At 55.8% G+C, this 15,611-nt stretch overlaps 1 protein-coding gene across 9 annotated transcripts in view; it reads right to left on the bottom strand.

Annotated features, from left to right (window-relative positions):
- LOC122365404 overlaps positions 1-15,437 on the bottom strand; it is a 36,875-nt gene extending 21,438 nt beyond the window's left edge. The window contains exons 1-2 of one of the 9 annotated variants that reach the window (XM_043336594.1): positions 15,288-15,437; positions 14,833-14,924 (exon numbers count right to left, since the gene is read on the bottom strand). In XM_043336594.1, coding sequence (XP_043192529.1) covers positions 14,833-14,835 — 3 coding nt within the window. In that variant the 5' untranslated portion in view covers positions 14,836-14,924; positions 15,288-15,437. Of the gene's footprint in view, positions 1-150; positions 156-9,871; positions 10,064-14,302; positions 14,487-14,832; positions 14,925-15,287 lie in introns of those variants that run through there. The other 8 variants (XM_043336595.1, XM_043336590.1, XM_043336591.1 and 5 more) reach the window with 8 other exon arrangements.
- Between the last annotated feature and the right edge of the window lie 174 nt (positions 15,438-15,611).

Genomic DNA, 15,611 nt, shown 5'->3' with positions numbered 1-15,611 from the left:
GCAGCCCCGGAGGGCCGGCTGACGTCCTTCCTCCCAGTGCCGGAGGGCCGAGCGGGTGTCTGACCTGGGGACGCCCCTGTCCCAGTGGGTCTTGGTGCATCTGCCGCCGCCGGCGCGTTGCCTTGCCGAACGGATGTCTGGCCGGGGGACGCTCCTGTCCCAGTAGGCCTTACTCCGGCTGTCGCCGCCGGCGCAGTGTTGTGCGGTGTCCCGGCCGGCGGCAGGCGGCTGCGTACAGCGGACAGCTCGGCCCGGAGCTCGCTGGTGGCCGCCGTGAGGCTGCTGACCTGCTGCTGCAGCGGCTCCAGACGAGCCAGGAGCGCCACCAGCGGCCCGCCCGGGGCCGACGGGGCGCCGGCGGCCGGTGGCGCCGCGCTCCTGGCCCGGTTCCGCTGCTGCTCGGCCGCCAGCTCCAGACTGGCCGCCTCGCGCTGGGTCAGCTGGCCGCCAGCGACCAGGGTCCTCAGGGCGCCCAGCCGCAGGGTGCGCTGAGGGGGTGGCGACCGGCCGGCGGCCAGCGCCTCCAGGGCGGCGGCCTCCTGTCGGCTCAGCTCGCCGGACCGGACCAGACGCTGCAGTGGCGGCACGGGCGCGGCCGGCGGCGGTGACGGCGCCGCGCGGCCCGCCCGCCCGCTGGGGCAGACCGGACAGAAGAAGCCGCAAGTGTCGGAGGGGTAGCAGCAGGCCGGGTAGTTCATGCAGACGAAGCGCCGCTGGCGGTGCAGCGGCCGCAGCGAGGCGGCGTGGACGGTGACGTTGGCGGCGGGCTCTGCGGCGCCGACGTTGGACGGTGCTGGTAGCAGCAGAGCCCCGAGCAGCACCACAGGCATCACCGCAGCGGCCCCCATCGGCCTGGGCCCGGCGACTGTCCTGAAGACCTCCATCTCTGACAAGAGCTCTACGCCGACTGCACTGAGACCGTGGCTTCGTCCGCAGCACACCTCGCCTTCACCTGTCCTCCGCTAACCCGATTAAAGGGAAATCGTCCAGTGCGATGCATGCGCTGATCGGCGTGCTATCTCCCCCGCCGTTCCCCCATGCGAATGCGGAGCGTATCTACTCCGGCCGACCGTCGGCCGATTTCTAATCCCTCGGCCGAGCATGGAACTGCGCTACAATCGTTAATGGAGAGGAATGAATTCGGTGTGCCTCGATTTGGGGTTAGCAAGGAGAGAAATGGAAAGAGAGAGAGAGAGAGAGAGAGAGAGAGAGAGAGAGAGAGAGAGAGAGAGAGAGAGAGAGAGAGAGAGAGAGAGAGAGAGAGAGAGAGAGAGAGAGAGAGAGAGAGAGAGGCCGCATGAACAATTTCAGTGAAAATATCATTTTTCTTCGCCATGCCATTTCCGCGAGCCTACCCAGTACCCACTATGAAATATCATTCAATAGGATCCAAATCCGGTAAATATTGGAGCCATGTGTGCTAACTGCTAGCTGTTATTAACTATAACCCAGCATTACTGGCAGAATAACAGTCAATCTACAGAGCATCAGCGTCCTCATCACTGAGGCAGTGCCGGCCAGTCTGGCCGGCTCCGGCCCCGTAATGAAGGTGGCTTATGGCGCCCGGGCCGCCGCCCATCCCCGGCGCGCAGGCCATCCATTGAGAGTAACGGGCCGTGAGTGACGCCGCCCGACGGACGCCGCTCTAACGACCCGAACACCACCGGCGAGACACTTGTGGCCCCATACAGGGACACTAAAACTGATGAGTTACGGTGGTTACGGATATAATGATCGTCATTATTGGTCTGTGAAATGGAGCGGCAGTGTTTATTGAAGAGGAATATAGAATGTTGAAGTAGCTATGATGGGCTTCACAAACATTAATTTTGTGATACTAGCACCATTTTACAAATGAAGCGGAGCAAGGGTCTAACGCTCGGCGTGCGTCGCGCAAGAGTATCAGACGAGTTCCAGTTTCCTTTCATAGATGGCACCAGTGTCGGCGCCTGAAGATAGGCTGTACCGCAAGGCTCACAGTGGACGGCGGGGATCCGGGAGACAAGACGAGGAAGTCAGCCGAGAGTTGGCGACTCTGGGGAAATCACACTGATGTGGGCACCTGAACCGATATGCATTTTTGGCTTCCTGTCCAAGTTGCATGGCATAATGCTAAATGTCATGCACCACGCGCCATGTGCCCGGACCGGGTCTGACGACACCCGGCAGTGGGTCGCTCGGCCGGCCGGCCCTCCCCGCCGCTCTCCCAACCGGAGGCAGAGTCAGTCCGGGCCGATCAATACAGCCGTGAGTGCCACCAGCGGCGGCGGCGGCGGCGGCGGCATCCCGACAGCCGGGCAGCGGCCTTGGCCGGGTCACACAGTAACCCGAGACGCCCGGCACACTGCACACACACCGAGCGACGGGCCGGGCCGGTCAGCCGCCGTCTGTCCCCTCCCCCGCCCCGCAGCGTCACGGGGGTACCGTGACGCCACTCAGGCCCGGCGCCTTACGCCCCGTCACGCACCGTGTCGCGCGGTCACGTCACGTCCATCCAGGCCGTCCTCCGTGTCATGCCATTCCATTCCGAGCATGGCACCATCCTGTTCCGTCCCGCCTCCCACCCACCCTGATGAAAAGCCGCGTCACACCGCCCTGGCCACGGACTCGAGAATTTAAATTCCACCTCGCTCATTCCGAAATTCAATACGCCACCCTCCCACCGCCGATCTGCCTCTCCCAACCTCTCTCTCTCTCTCTCTCTCTCTCTCTCTCTCTCTCTCTCTCTCTCTCTCTCTCTCTCTCTCTCTCTCTCTCTCTCTCTCTCTCTCTCTCTCTCTCTCTCTCTCTCTCTCTCTCTCTCTCTCTCTCTCTCTCTCTCTCTCTCTCTCTCTCTCTCTCTCTCTCTCTCTCTCTCTCTCTCTCTCTCTCTCTCTCCGTTCCTCTCCCCGGCAGCCCCATGGGTCTCGCGGTACCGGCGAGGATCGGTGCCATCGAGGGGCTCCCGAAATAGTCGGTCCACCAGAGACGGGAGCCGGCAGCACGGGCTAGCAGCGCTGCAGCCGTCCCGGCAGGCGCGCGGCACGGCCGCCGAGCGACACGACAGACGCGGGAGCGGTGGATGAGAGGGCGAGTGAGAAAGTAGGAACATTACGAGCCCACAGGCTATACGTCAACAAGAGATACAGGAGATGACACCTGGTGTTCCATTGACAAAAATACGGTAGCAAAGCTGCTCTACTTGGTCAGAGTGAATAATGTTGTAAGGAAAGAATAGGTACTAAATGCGAAAGTCAGCGCCAAAGACAAAATGTGAGCACAGGACCGAAACACGGAGCTCGAGAATAAGAGTTCGACGTTGGGAACCAGACATGTTTGGTCCATAGGCGGCGGAACGGGGAGGGCACCGTGCCATCCTTTGATTTTGCATTTTAACGTTAGCCCTATGAGCGTTGCATGGAAAGAATGGGACCAAAAGTTGGCAGTGCCTCCCCCCCCCCCTTAATTGAAGGTGTTCCGCCGCTACTGGTTTGGTCGTAAGTGTGTGTGCTTATCACCACCAGCCGGCCGTTCGCTGTAACTCAGCCAGTCCAGTGGTAAGTCGCCCATTGACCCAGCGAGCCGCCGTCGGGCCGGTCCCACGACTCTCCGCGTTATTACCGCATGGCGTGCAGTCCGTGTGAGGGCCGGACATCACCGGCAGGGCGGCAACACGCGCAGTCTGGAGACGTCAGCCACGTGACCGTTAACCAGTACGGAGATGTGGTCACAAGACACGGAGACAAAAGGGTCACTCCACACTCCACACTACAGTGGATTTATCCGCGCCCAGTTCATCCAGCGGATAAGACACTGACATTGGTCGCCGTTCAAAAACTAGCGTGTCATCACAAGGGCCTCGTGCACTCATGGCGAAAATAAACGGCGATGGTCCTTACGCATTTGTTCAGATTCCGCTAATTCACTCCACGGATATATCCCGGAAACTATGCCGATATGATGACTCGATAAATGGACGGGAAGCATCCGCATTGACAAAGGCGAGTATTTCTGGCACATTTCCCACAATACAGATCCCCGCCGTCGTTCCCATCAGGCCAGCAGCACTATTCCGACAATGGCCAGGGCTGGCCTCCCATTCATGTCCCACGGAGGTGCAGAGGAGGAACGATAGCACATCAGCTGCCGCCAGCCGTCTGTCCAGCTAATTATTCAGCACCGGTAGCGGAGAGCCGATATAGCGAGTTTGTCCGGCTATCCGTCCAGCCTGGTCCCGTGTATGTCATCCATTGCCAGCGGACGCGGACCACAGCTGGTCCAAGTCACATGGTGCTGGAAACTGAACCCTGTCCGGGTCCAAAGGCCCGTCCTCAGACGCTGAGACAGACCCCATGACTATACATAAACTAGGGAAAACACCGCCGGCCGCTGGCTGCAAGGGTATGCAGCACCACCAAATGCAGCATATGGGAAAGATGGGCAGGGCCTAAACGAGTAACAAACAAATGTATACAGCAGAATATATGTGAAACCGTTATAGGTTCCTGAAACCGTTATAGGCGTCGTCCCCGGCTGCGTCACCAGGTGTGGGGTAGGCTCCCACTTCAGCCGTAGCCTGGGGGGTGGGGAATAGGACGGCGGGAGGAGCAGGTGCTCTCTCCTATAATTGGGACAAGAGCCCGTTGGAGAGAGGTCCGACTAAATAAAAAAAAATACATGCGCCATGCATCTATGCGTATTGTTGACCTCAGAAAATGTGTCCATACCACTCTGGGCAGCAAAGGTATCCCAGCCTGTGTTCCAATGCCATTAGAAAACAAGGTGCTGAGAGAGTACCGTCAGACTGTGAGTTTGGCAGTTTGTTTGAGACTTCCTAAACGACCTGGCTCTAAGCGACCGATACACAAACGTTCGCCGCAGACTGCGTAATGGGCTCCTCTGAGGGCGGTCCGAGCCGACAGTCCCTCCAGGGGCGCTGCGAACAGTCAAACTTCAGCGGGAGAGCAGCTAACCGCAGATCCGCCTCACTCGGAATGCTCGATATTGACGCGCGGAACTTCGGTCTGTCAAGTGGCGTGATTCCGCCGATTTCCACTTCTGCGCGCAGTAAGCACAGACCTCTTCACAGAAAGCATTTCAGCACACCTCCGCTCATGTAGCTCAAACTCTGTGCGCACATAAAAAGCTCTTGCAAGTGGTATGAAATGCCATTGTTTCCTCTGAATCCACCAGGGGGAGGCACTCGCCTTGGCCGTATATGGGCCAGAATGTCTAACGATTTCCGCCATGTTGTGTATACCAAAGTCTTGAAAAGTTGATCACTGCAATCAAACTGCAAGCATGAAGCAGCAGCACTTTTGAGTAGTGTACCTCTCGCTTAACTGCACCTCTGCTACCGTATGTACATGCAATGGGGTTGGGAACTCGATTTTTTAAGAATGCATAAAAATGATCAAACTATTTTCACAGAATTTATGGTGCATACCATTGCCTCATAAAATCAATATGCTGAGAGAAATGGGGGAAGAAAGATAGGAAACTTGTTTTGAAAAGTTCTTGAAAAAAGATGCTCTTGATGCTGTTACGTCACATGTCACATTCTGCGGTTGACAAATAATGGCGCATCTGGCGCACCACAGATTACATGTTATATCAATGGGTGAAAGATGTTGTTTGTTTCACTATGCCATTCGCGCTGTTTTTAGCTTTAAATTATGCTAAAACATTTACGGATGAAATGTTCAGTTTCAAAAATAGATGTGTATGCCGTGTGCTATTCCCACTTACCATTGAGCGCGTGATAAACATTTTATGTACCTCGAATTTTCAAATGATAAAGATGATGAATCGGAGGATGCTGAAAAAGCAAAAGCTCATTCCAATATTTTAGACTACTTTACGATTAAAATGTTTACATTCCTGTCATATTATTGATCATTTATTTGTTCTTTTTTATGAAAATAACTTAAGGCGTTGAGAACCGAGGTAATTTCTATCTACCGTGCCTTAACTTACCAGCAACAGCAATCTATCTACGCCCTACGGTGGCAAGGGAGACTGTGAAAGAAGCGTAAGATGGATTCTAAACAATTCTTTTGTGATATACTGAAGGGCAAAGTGCAGAGAAGAGCGTACAAGTCCTGTTTTGTGCCAGGCTGTTGCAGTAGCACTTATGAAACTCCGAAAACGATCTTCGTTCATGTCCCGAACAACATTACCCTGAGGAGATGATCGTCTGCAATAGCAGGAAGAGCTGATGCAAGTACTTTGAAATCCACTATCAAGTCGGTGCTATTGTTGTAATGATCGCTGTGAGGTGAGATATTTTGTGCAAGGGCTGAGTGTAATGCCCAGGAAATGACCTCCATTCGCCCCCTGACCGGTCAGGGTTATAAAATTTGAGTGGATGGCGGTCCGTTTGGGGTTCAGATGTCAATTGTATTTTGTTACTGTCAAACAATACATGTTATGCTGGCAGCGAATGTGTGTAACGTCGTTTTTTCGAAACAGAAGTTAGAACTGTAACGGCAGAGTGCTTGCTGGTCTCATCGTAAGTATTGTAAGTGTTGTAAGCAAAAGCATTGTCAATATTGTAAGTATTGTGAGCATTGATGTATGGTAGATATCACCTCACATGATCTCGGCTCAGATAACCCTCTCCGGTGTCCCTGTCAGTAAATGGCACCTGGATCATTACAGATAAGTTAATTTGTCATAATTCTTAAAGAATTGGGTGGTTTTGACTCGTTTACTCGAGGTGCAGGTCGCATTTCAATACTTTTCCATAGGCTTGCAATGTAAAGGTCACGACTCTGACCTAACCTCAGGTCACAGATCAAAAATTCTGAGATATACAAACGACACATACTGCAGGTACTGTTTTGAAGACTTGATGAGAGGAAATAACTTCGGGAAAAACTCAAGCTCTGACGTGTTTGCAAACTTTTCTGAGGTGGGGTCAACAAACCCGCTCTGGTTACCTGACCTGACCTGACCCGGCATTTTTTTTTTTTTTTTTTTTTGCTGAGATGTGCGCAATGAGCATTTAGGAAAAGTCACCAAATATGAGCTGAATGTCTCGCGGCGTTTGGCAATTGTACAAGAAAATCCTGAAAGGTCTCCCCGTCCGAAATAGGGTTATTGTGTATATGAAGAGTTGCAGTTGCCAAACATACCCAGATCTAAGACTGCAGTTCCTAGCGCCGCTGCAACGTTTTTAAAACAAACATACATAGGACATACAAACATGTTTATTTGCATCTGTTTTGGATAATAGCAACTCATGGCGCCATCACCCGCGATAACTGTTAGGATTTGAGATATATTTTTATTTAGGCCATTAGTTTGGCTGTAATGTTTATTAGGTAATATTAGTTGGGCAGAGTTTGGTAGTTTTTATTTAACTTGTGGTATGTTGTGCTGATTGCGGGTTGTTCAAACCTTTCAAATGTAAGGAACTCAACCCTACCCCTACACTACCCTACATACGACTGGACGCTTTCCAAGCCCACAAGCATCACGACGCCGAGATGGAATGTAGCCGAGAAATCACCCTCGCCATCTGCTCTAGAGCTAATCGTGTGGGGCGGCGTGTGGGGCGCCGCTTAGCCTATGGGGGTGCACTTCTAGTGGATGGGGGACGGGGGTGCACCTGCACCCCTTTCATATGGAAAGTTACTTCCCTGATTACAGCTCCCCGTATTGCACCTAATCAGGGAACGGCCAGCAAACAAAGGAACTATTTCTGGATGACAGGCGAATAACCGCTCACGCAAGGAGCGGAGCTCCGCCCCGTCCAAAGTGGCCAACGAAGCAGAGACAGAGGCAGCATCACATCTTCCATCAAAGAACTGGTTTCTGGCTTGGAAGATGAGCTCCATCTTGGCATCCGAGTCGGTGCTGTCAGGAATCAGCTGGTCTAATGGAGTGAGAGTAGTGAGACGACTAGCTATTGTATCAGAGCTGCCTGGTCTTCGTAGCATTTGCACCGATTCTTCTCGATCGGACTCTGAATTCTGTCCCTCCTGCGTATTACTTGAGGCATTGCTATGTAGCTAAGTCTTTGGCAGAGTTTCATTATCCATGCTTTGCAAACAGTGCCATAACAACACAGTTAATCAATCACCAAGCTTCTTTGCAAGTTCCAATACAGTTGAATCGCACGCGATTTGAGTGCAAAAATCAAGAAAAGTGCCAACTTGTTCCCGTAAAATATTTTGAATATTGACCTAAAAAAATGAGTAATTTCCAGATAAAATAACAGCGAAATCAGTTTTCGTTTGCCAATAAAACTCACAGATATTGAAGCTCCATTATTAAAGGAACATTTTAGTATATGCCATTCTTGATAAAACTTCTTAGCCACGCAATACCAGCGCAAAATAAAGAGACACTGAAAACACGACCAATCACTCCGATTTACCATAGGAAAATACATAGAAAATGTATGTCTCAACTGCGCCAAATATACAGACAGTTATATACCTACATGTGACGTCATGATTAGCCCGACCAATCAGAAGCAAGTTGTTTTCAGCCACAAATAATTGATTTCTGAACTAACTAGGCATTTTTTTAACAAAGTGATTTTAAATTAAATCATTAAAAATTCTGAGCTTTTTTATTTTATCAAAACATACAGAGCATGCAGATAGGTCCCAACCCTATTTATATTTCTGGTATACCTACACAACATGGCGGAAATCGATAGACAAAAACAAGTCACCAATGCTCCTTCCAGTATATATTAGAGTTCAGTGGAATCCACACATACGTGACATCACCACATCACCCACCTCCAGTGACGCCACATACATCACTAATGACGTCACTGATAGGGAGGCCCGCCGTAAACAGAGGCACCACGAGGCCGGGAGGGAGAGGCGGGGAGGGGTGAGGGGCAGCTCCGAGAGAGCTGCCATCTGCGGCTGTCACCGTGACGTGACGGACTCCACACGGCCGGCTGACAGCCGTCTAACCCCTGGAACAGGAGCCTGGCGCGGCCGGCGGGAGGGACGGACTCGGGGGCGGTCCGGGAGCGTTGCCACTGAACGGACATTGGAGCGTCTGACATTGTCACGAACTGCAGCCGTCTGGCCCAACCTTGGGCCCAACCGACTGCGAACGGCGCCGATCGACGGCCGCCGCTGCCCGGATGACGCGACCGCTGGGACACCGAGCACAGCTCAGTTCGGAGCCTTTATTTGTGTTGGCGTCTGGCGGAGCTGATCTGGCACGGCTGCCCAGTCGGCCGCCGACCGACCGCAAACTGAGCAGCGGCCAGACCACAGACTGGAAACGATCGACCGACAGACCGAGCAGCGGCCAGACCACAGACCAGGCAGAGACCACACTGTCGTGACCGCCGGACCAACTGACCACAGGGCGAGCGGCCGGACCACAGACCAGGCGCCGCCCCAACGGACCGGCGCGGCGGCAGACGCGGACACGCCAACTAGGCCGCTGCACCGGCCCGGTAACATTTGACCCAAAGACCGACCGAGGTCATGAATCGACGTTTATGATGACGTAATTACCAGAATGACACATGGGAGGAGAGGAGGAGACTTGTATTCTAAGGTTACGCGGACCAATACCGTTAGCTTGCGGTCTTCTCCCTAAGAGGATTATGCGTATTTTCTTACACTCGCTCGACACATAACGGTCACGATTCGTTCTTCGCATGCTCGTCGAAAAATATACAAGCAAGGCGCAAAGCAGCTTCGGTCATTTGAATTTAGGCATAAGCATTAAGCAACACCCGAGAGCAGCTTTCGCCTTCTGGTCCAGCACAGCACAACTGAAGCATTTGGCATCCATCGCGTTGGTCTAAATATTGAGCATAATTTACTCCATCTGAACAATGCAACTGTCGCCCACCATTGGACAAAATCAGTATCTCAAGTAGGCGAAAGGAACACCAATAACCTACCTGAATACCCACTGTACTGGGGTCATACTTGATGGTGACCGCCATGGCCGAGCCGTGTTGTGACACCAATCAACACTGATGCAGATCACGGATCACGAATCACGAATCACGAGTCACGGTCAGACACGGGTCACATCAGGCGGCACGCGCCGCGCGTCCCACGCCGCTGCTCGGCTCACGGCCCCACTGTGGCCGGCCGACACCGAATTCCGCTGCTATCGGCTGCTGAGTCTGCTGGCGTTATCGGCCCTTGTCGCTGGCCCTCTCCCCCTCCCCACACCTGGTGGGGAGGGGACAGGGGCGCGCGTGACCCGGCATGGCATGTTGAGTTGCAGCCGCCGACCACATCCAGCTGCCGACACTGATCTAGACAAGTGTCGCCGTCATCTCGACAGCGCTTACAGTGAATTGTGGCTCATGAGCCTTTAAAGCGGGCCAACGGCTTGGAGATGTGCGTGAATGGGCCCCGTGTCAACGACCACCCTTCACTGTCATATACCTTCCGTGGGGTCTAAAAAATGCCTCGGGCTCTCAGCCACATGCAAACATTAGCAGCCGTCAGCAGGCCAGCCGTCAGCAGCCAGCCGTCGGCAGGTGACCGAGCCGTCAGCAGTCAGCCGTCGGCAGCCAGCCATCAGCAGGCCAGTGGTCAGCAGCCAGCCGTCAGCAGTCAGCCGTCAGCAGTCAGCCGTCACCAGCCAGCCGTCGGCAGGTGACCGAGCCGTCGGTAGCCAGCCGTCAGCAGCCAGCCGTCAGCAGCCAGCCGTCAGCAGCCAGCCGTCAGCAGCCAGCCGTCAGCAGCCAGTCGTCAGTAGCCAGCCGTCAGCAGGTGACCGAGCCGTCAGCAGCCAGCCGTCAGCAGCCAGCCGTCAGCAGTCAGCCGTCGGCAGGTGACCGCGGAGTTCCGTCATCAGCCGTCAGCAGACACCCGTGCGGACCTCGCACCTCCGCTACCGCAGAGCTCCGATAGCGCCGTCACAACAGGCTGAGTCACACTTTAAACAGATCAAACGGCTGCCTCTCGGTTAGTCTCAAATCACTACAGGCTTAAAACGGGGCTGCTCGATTTGTTTACAACGCGAGGAAAGGTCTTTCATATTTGCACGGCGATAGTTCGAGGTGAATTTCGAAGGGTGTATAAAGCCCCAGATATCCTTCCTCAAATCAGCAATTTCCAACAGAGGAATAACGCCGTAAAGCCATGCAATTTCAGTCAAACTTTTCCCACTACCTCTTCACTGCATCCCAAAAAGCAAAAACAACAAAACAAGTTCCTCCAAAACATCGGAAAACTCTCGGCTCGACGATCGTCCCAAAACATCACAACACTCGGAAGTGCTTACGATGTTCCTCGCCGTACACAGCGGCGGCAGGTAAAAATACTCCCCTCCCCGTGTGGTGGCTGTTTTTATAGGCCTGTCGCCGGTCCGTGCGCCGGCCATGGGGCGGGACGGTGACACGGAAGCTGCGAGGGGCGCGGTGGCACGGGTCCGGTCCGCGGCACGGCTATTTATACGACGCACGTGCGTGCCGCAGTGGCTGGCGGAACGCGCGAGTGTGCAGTGTAGAGCACGGCGTACGGCCGGCTCCGGGACGACCGTACAGAGGGAATAGGATGGGACGGGACGGGACGGGATGGGGCGGAAAGAAGGGAAGACAATGGACGAACCGAACGAGATGGCGTGCGAGCTTTGTGTGAGACGAAATGAAATATTAATGACGACGGCAATTTGGCATTGAGGAGACGCATTTCACATTTGAGAGGCTGAAGTGACAAAAAAGTTGGAAGGCATCGCACAGGCGGAGACGCATTGGACCCGACAGGTGGAAGAGCATTAGGTGGTGAAGGCAAAAAAGAGTTTCCGTGGAGGGCAGCGAAGCGAACGGAACCACTTAGCACCGATCGCATTAGTGTGCTGGATCAAATACGTCGCCGCGTTTGTTGTGAGAGTGATTAGGACCACTCTGTGCTGAGTAAACGGAGTGTGATTGGATCTGACAACGAACCCGGCTGTTCATATAAGGATGCAGGTCTCACCCAACTGACATACGTCACCACGTGGTTGAGGTGCCGCGTTATGCCCCCGGGAAAATGTTGAACATTGTATCTGTTATTGTATGGTTAAGACCGTCACAGTTTCATCAAGCGATGATGACGCTCTCTCCAGTCCCACAACAGACGAGAGGCGGGGTGTGCTGTACCGGTGTCTCGGAGCAGACCGTCACGCAGCACCACACCGTCCCATCGCCGCGTCCCCATCTCCCCGCCACCAGCCCCGCCTCATTCACCGTAATGGTCACGCACACGGGCCTGCTCTCCGCTAATGGCTGCCGGCGCACGGCGGCAGGACCCGCTGCATTCACTCCCCTGTGTGCGGCACCGGTCCCCATTGAACAGACCCACGCGCCGTCCGACCAGCTGCCGGAACAGACCCCGTTCGGTCGGGGCGGGCTCAGTGAACGGCCCGCGCGCGGCCGCTCGCCACAGGCACGGGGTACGGGCACGCACTGGCGTATTCAGCTGATATGGAGGTCACTTGGCTCCCCTGCCGGGCGCCGGCCGGCCGGTACGGTGCGGGTGGCAGCAACACAGCGTTACCGGCCGGATGCCGCCCAGTCGGCCCGCCCAGCCGCCGGTGAACCCATTCAGCCAGTGTGGCACGGCCCGACCGCGGCCCGGCTGCCGAGCCGTCCCTGCTCTCCGACACAGCAGCCCAGTGGAGCACATACAGTCGATACCGGCGGCAGGGGGAGACCGACGGCGACCTGACCGATGGATGATCCCTCACAGAGGGGTGAGGGTGGCAGGGTGGCGGAACCGGCGCGGCCTTGGACGGAGATGAGCGGCGCATGCTGTGTCGCCCGGATGTCCTGAGGTACCGCCCAATTCGCAACTGTCCCCAGCACACAGAGCAGCCGGGCGACCGGCCAGCTGGAACCGGCGACAACGCGACCCGAATCGGCTGCACCTACGTCAAAGTCAGCTACCTCAGAGGTGCTAAAAGGTTCAACAAAATGTAACATCAATGGACTGAGGAGTGAGAACACACAACGGTACACTACTCCTCAGAGCACCGCTTCATTTGAGTGAGCCCTTCGAGAGGCTGATGTTATCGTCTCGTCGGCCCGTCGATAATCCATCAGCTGTCAATAAGCCGTCGGCCCAACACATCGCCGGCGGACGCCTGTTTTGGGAGAGCGGCGGCGGCGGCCGGCCAGCGGGGGACGGGAACGAGGGAGAGCCGGAAGGCACGGGACGGGCACAGGGGGAGCCGGAAGGCACGGGACGGTCACAGGGGGAGCCGGAAGGCACGGGACGGGCACAGGGGGAGCCGGAAGGCACGGGACGGGCACAGGGGGAGCCGGAAGGCACGGGACGGGCACAGGGTGAGCCAGGAGGCAAGGGACGGTCACAGGGGGAGCCGGAAGGCACGGGACGGTCACAGGGGGAGCCGGAAGGCACGGGACGGGCACAGGGGGAGCCGGAAGGCACGGGACGGTCACAGGGGGAGCCGGAAGGCACGGGACGGGCACAGGGGGAGCCGGAAGGCACGGGACGGGCACAGGGGGAGCCGGAAGGCACGGGACGGGCACAGGGGGAGCCGGAAGGCACGGGACGGGCACAGGGGGAGCCGGAAGGCACGGGACGGGCACAGGGGGAGCCGGAAGGCACGGGACGGGCACAGGGGGAGCCGGAAGGCACGGGACGGGCACAGGGGGAGCGACAGAAGGCACGGGGGAGCGCCGGGAACGACGGGGAGCGACGGCAGCGTAAACAGGACGGCAACGGAGGGGAGCGAGTGATCAGCCGCCCGGCAGCCCGGCCACCGACGGGCTGGCGCGCTCTCGACCCGATGGCGAATCACGTCCAACAATCCACAAATATACACCAGAGCAGGGACCGCCACAAGCGGGCTTATTAGAACAGTTTCGTGCGACCATTTGACCATGCACCTGACCAACACCCGTCACAGCAGCTAGCCGTAAAACCTGCACGTGGCGGCGTTTGCTTACGTCAGCCGGCGTCTCGTTCGGCGACGAACTGTGCCGAGCGGGTCTCCATAGCGGGGTCACTGCCGACACTGGCCACCACGCGCCGAGTCCCGCCGGGCAGCGAGCTAATACGCCACACTTGTCTCGGAGGCGCCCCGCGACGATTGAGCCGTCGACAGGTGTCGGTAACGACTAACGACGCGCCGATTGGCGCCGGTGGCGCGAGTGGGCCAAGGCTGGCTGACCGGTCACAGCTGGTCGCCAGGGGCTGTGCGGGCCAACGGACCGGCGACACCTCACGATGGACATACGGGATTGTGTCCTCCACAACCCGCCCGCAGCGACATCATGGAGCTTAATTGAGTGGGTACTCAACAACTAAGCACCTCTGCACAAAAGTACCCAGACCTTGGCATAAATCACAACCCTAGTCCTTACCTGTAGCTCCTGTCTCCCTCAGGTGTCCTGACCGGCACCCCTGACAGCACCGGATCCCCGCCGCCGCGCGCCACACGCCCCCTCGCGCCACTGCCAGGTGGTCGCCGCTGGCCGCCGGCACCGTCCCGACCGACACTCACCAGAGGCAATATTGAACCGACGCGCCGGCGCCCCGGGGCAGACTGACGTCAGCGACCCGTCCGACGATCGGCGAGAGCTCGATCGTGGCGCCGCCAGGCGGACGAATGGGTAACTGCACTGACGCAGGTGGCGGTAGCGGACAATAACGGGGCGGCAGGTGGGATCGAATGCGACCGAATTTAGTTCAAGTGACAACCATTAGTCACGGAGGGCGATTACCATTGACCAGGCTCACCTCTCGCATACCTGGCATGTTCTTGCCGCATCATTTTCAACATACCTATTTCAACTCAAATCGGACTGAGCCCAGGAGCTGTGCATCAATTGACATGAGTTGTATTTGTGAAAACAAGTGTTGGTTGGAATGCACTATGCACACTTCAACTTACCATTTTGGAGGACGTTTCCGTTCCGCTCAGATTACTGCAGCTTCTTCGCGACAACCCCTGTGCCAGTCACAATAGAGCGGTCAGGATTCGACCTGCAAAGAAGCGTCAGTGTCATTGGTATCCACACTATCCTGGTATGGATTGAGGACAGGGAAATCACTACGACCGCACCAGAGGCGGCCCACCAGAGGCGGAGAGGGTTACAGCCCCGGCCCCCGGGGTCATTGCCTGATCTGCATCGGCATAACCTGACCTGGCCTTGGCCTGATCCGGCCTGACCTCGCATGATGTGCCAACGTAGCGGATATATTCACTACCAGCTTCGAGATTCGAGAATGGTGATACAAAATCCCTTTGACCCTCCCTTTTTATTGTCCTTTGACCTTTTGGGCCTCACGCTGACCCGCCAACAGCGGTTGGCCTCGGACCAACCAACGCTTAGGTCGATCTTTTACCTGGATCAACATATCCTACGATCATACATAATGCCTGGTCATAACTGACAGCCCAGCTTTTTATTCAAACTCGAACTAAGCGTAAACAGTGACAGGGAAATTCAAAACACCCACCCCGTCCCAAGCCCCGTCCAAGGCTATATATAAACCAGGTAGAACGCTCCCGAAGAAAAAGTGGTGACAAGCAATATTTAGTTGCCGCGACCCTCACTTGTTCAAGACTATATCCGCTAGCAGCATTTACAGGCTAGCGGAAATCGACCAATCGGCGTTCGGCAATACTCAACGCTGATTGGCCCGATGCTCGTGACGAAATTGCGGGGG

The sequence above is a fragment of the Amphibalanus amphitrite genome, unplaced genomic scaffold (assembly GCF_019059575.1).
Source record: "Amphibalanus amphitrite isolate SeventyFive unplaced genomic scaffold, NRLGWU_Aamphi_draft 000738F_arrow, whole genome shotgun sequence".
In the NCBI taxonomy this organism is placed as follows: domain Eukaryota; kingdom Metazoa; phylum Arthropoda; class Thecostraca; order Balanomorpha; family Balanidae; genus Amphibalanus; species Amphibalanus amphitrite.
The sequence above is the reverse complement of the archived record's forward strand: the minus strand, read 5'-3'. Positions and strand labels throughout refer to the sequence as shown.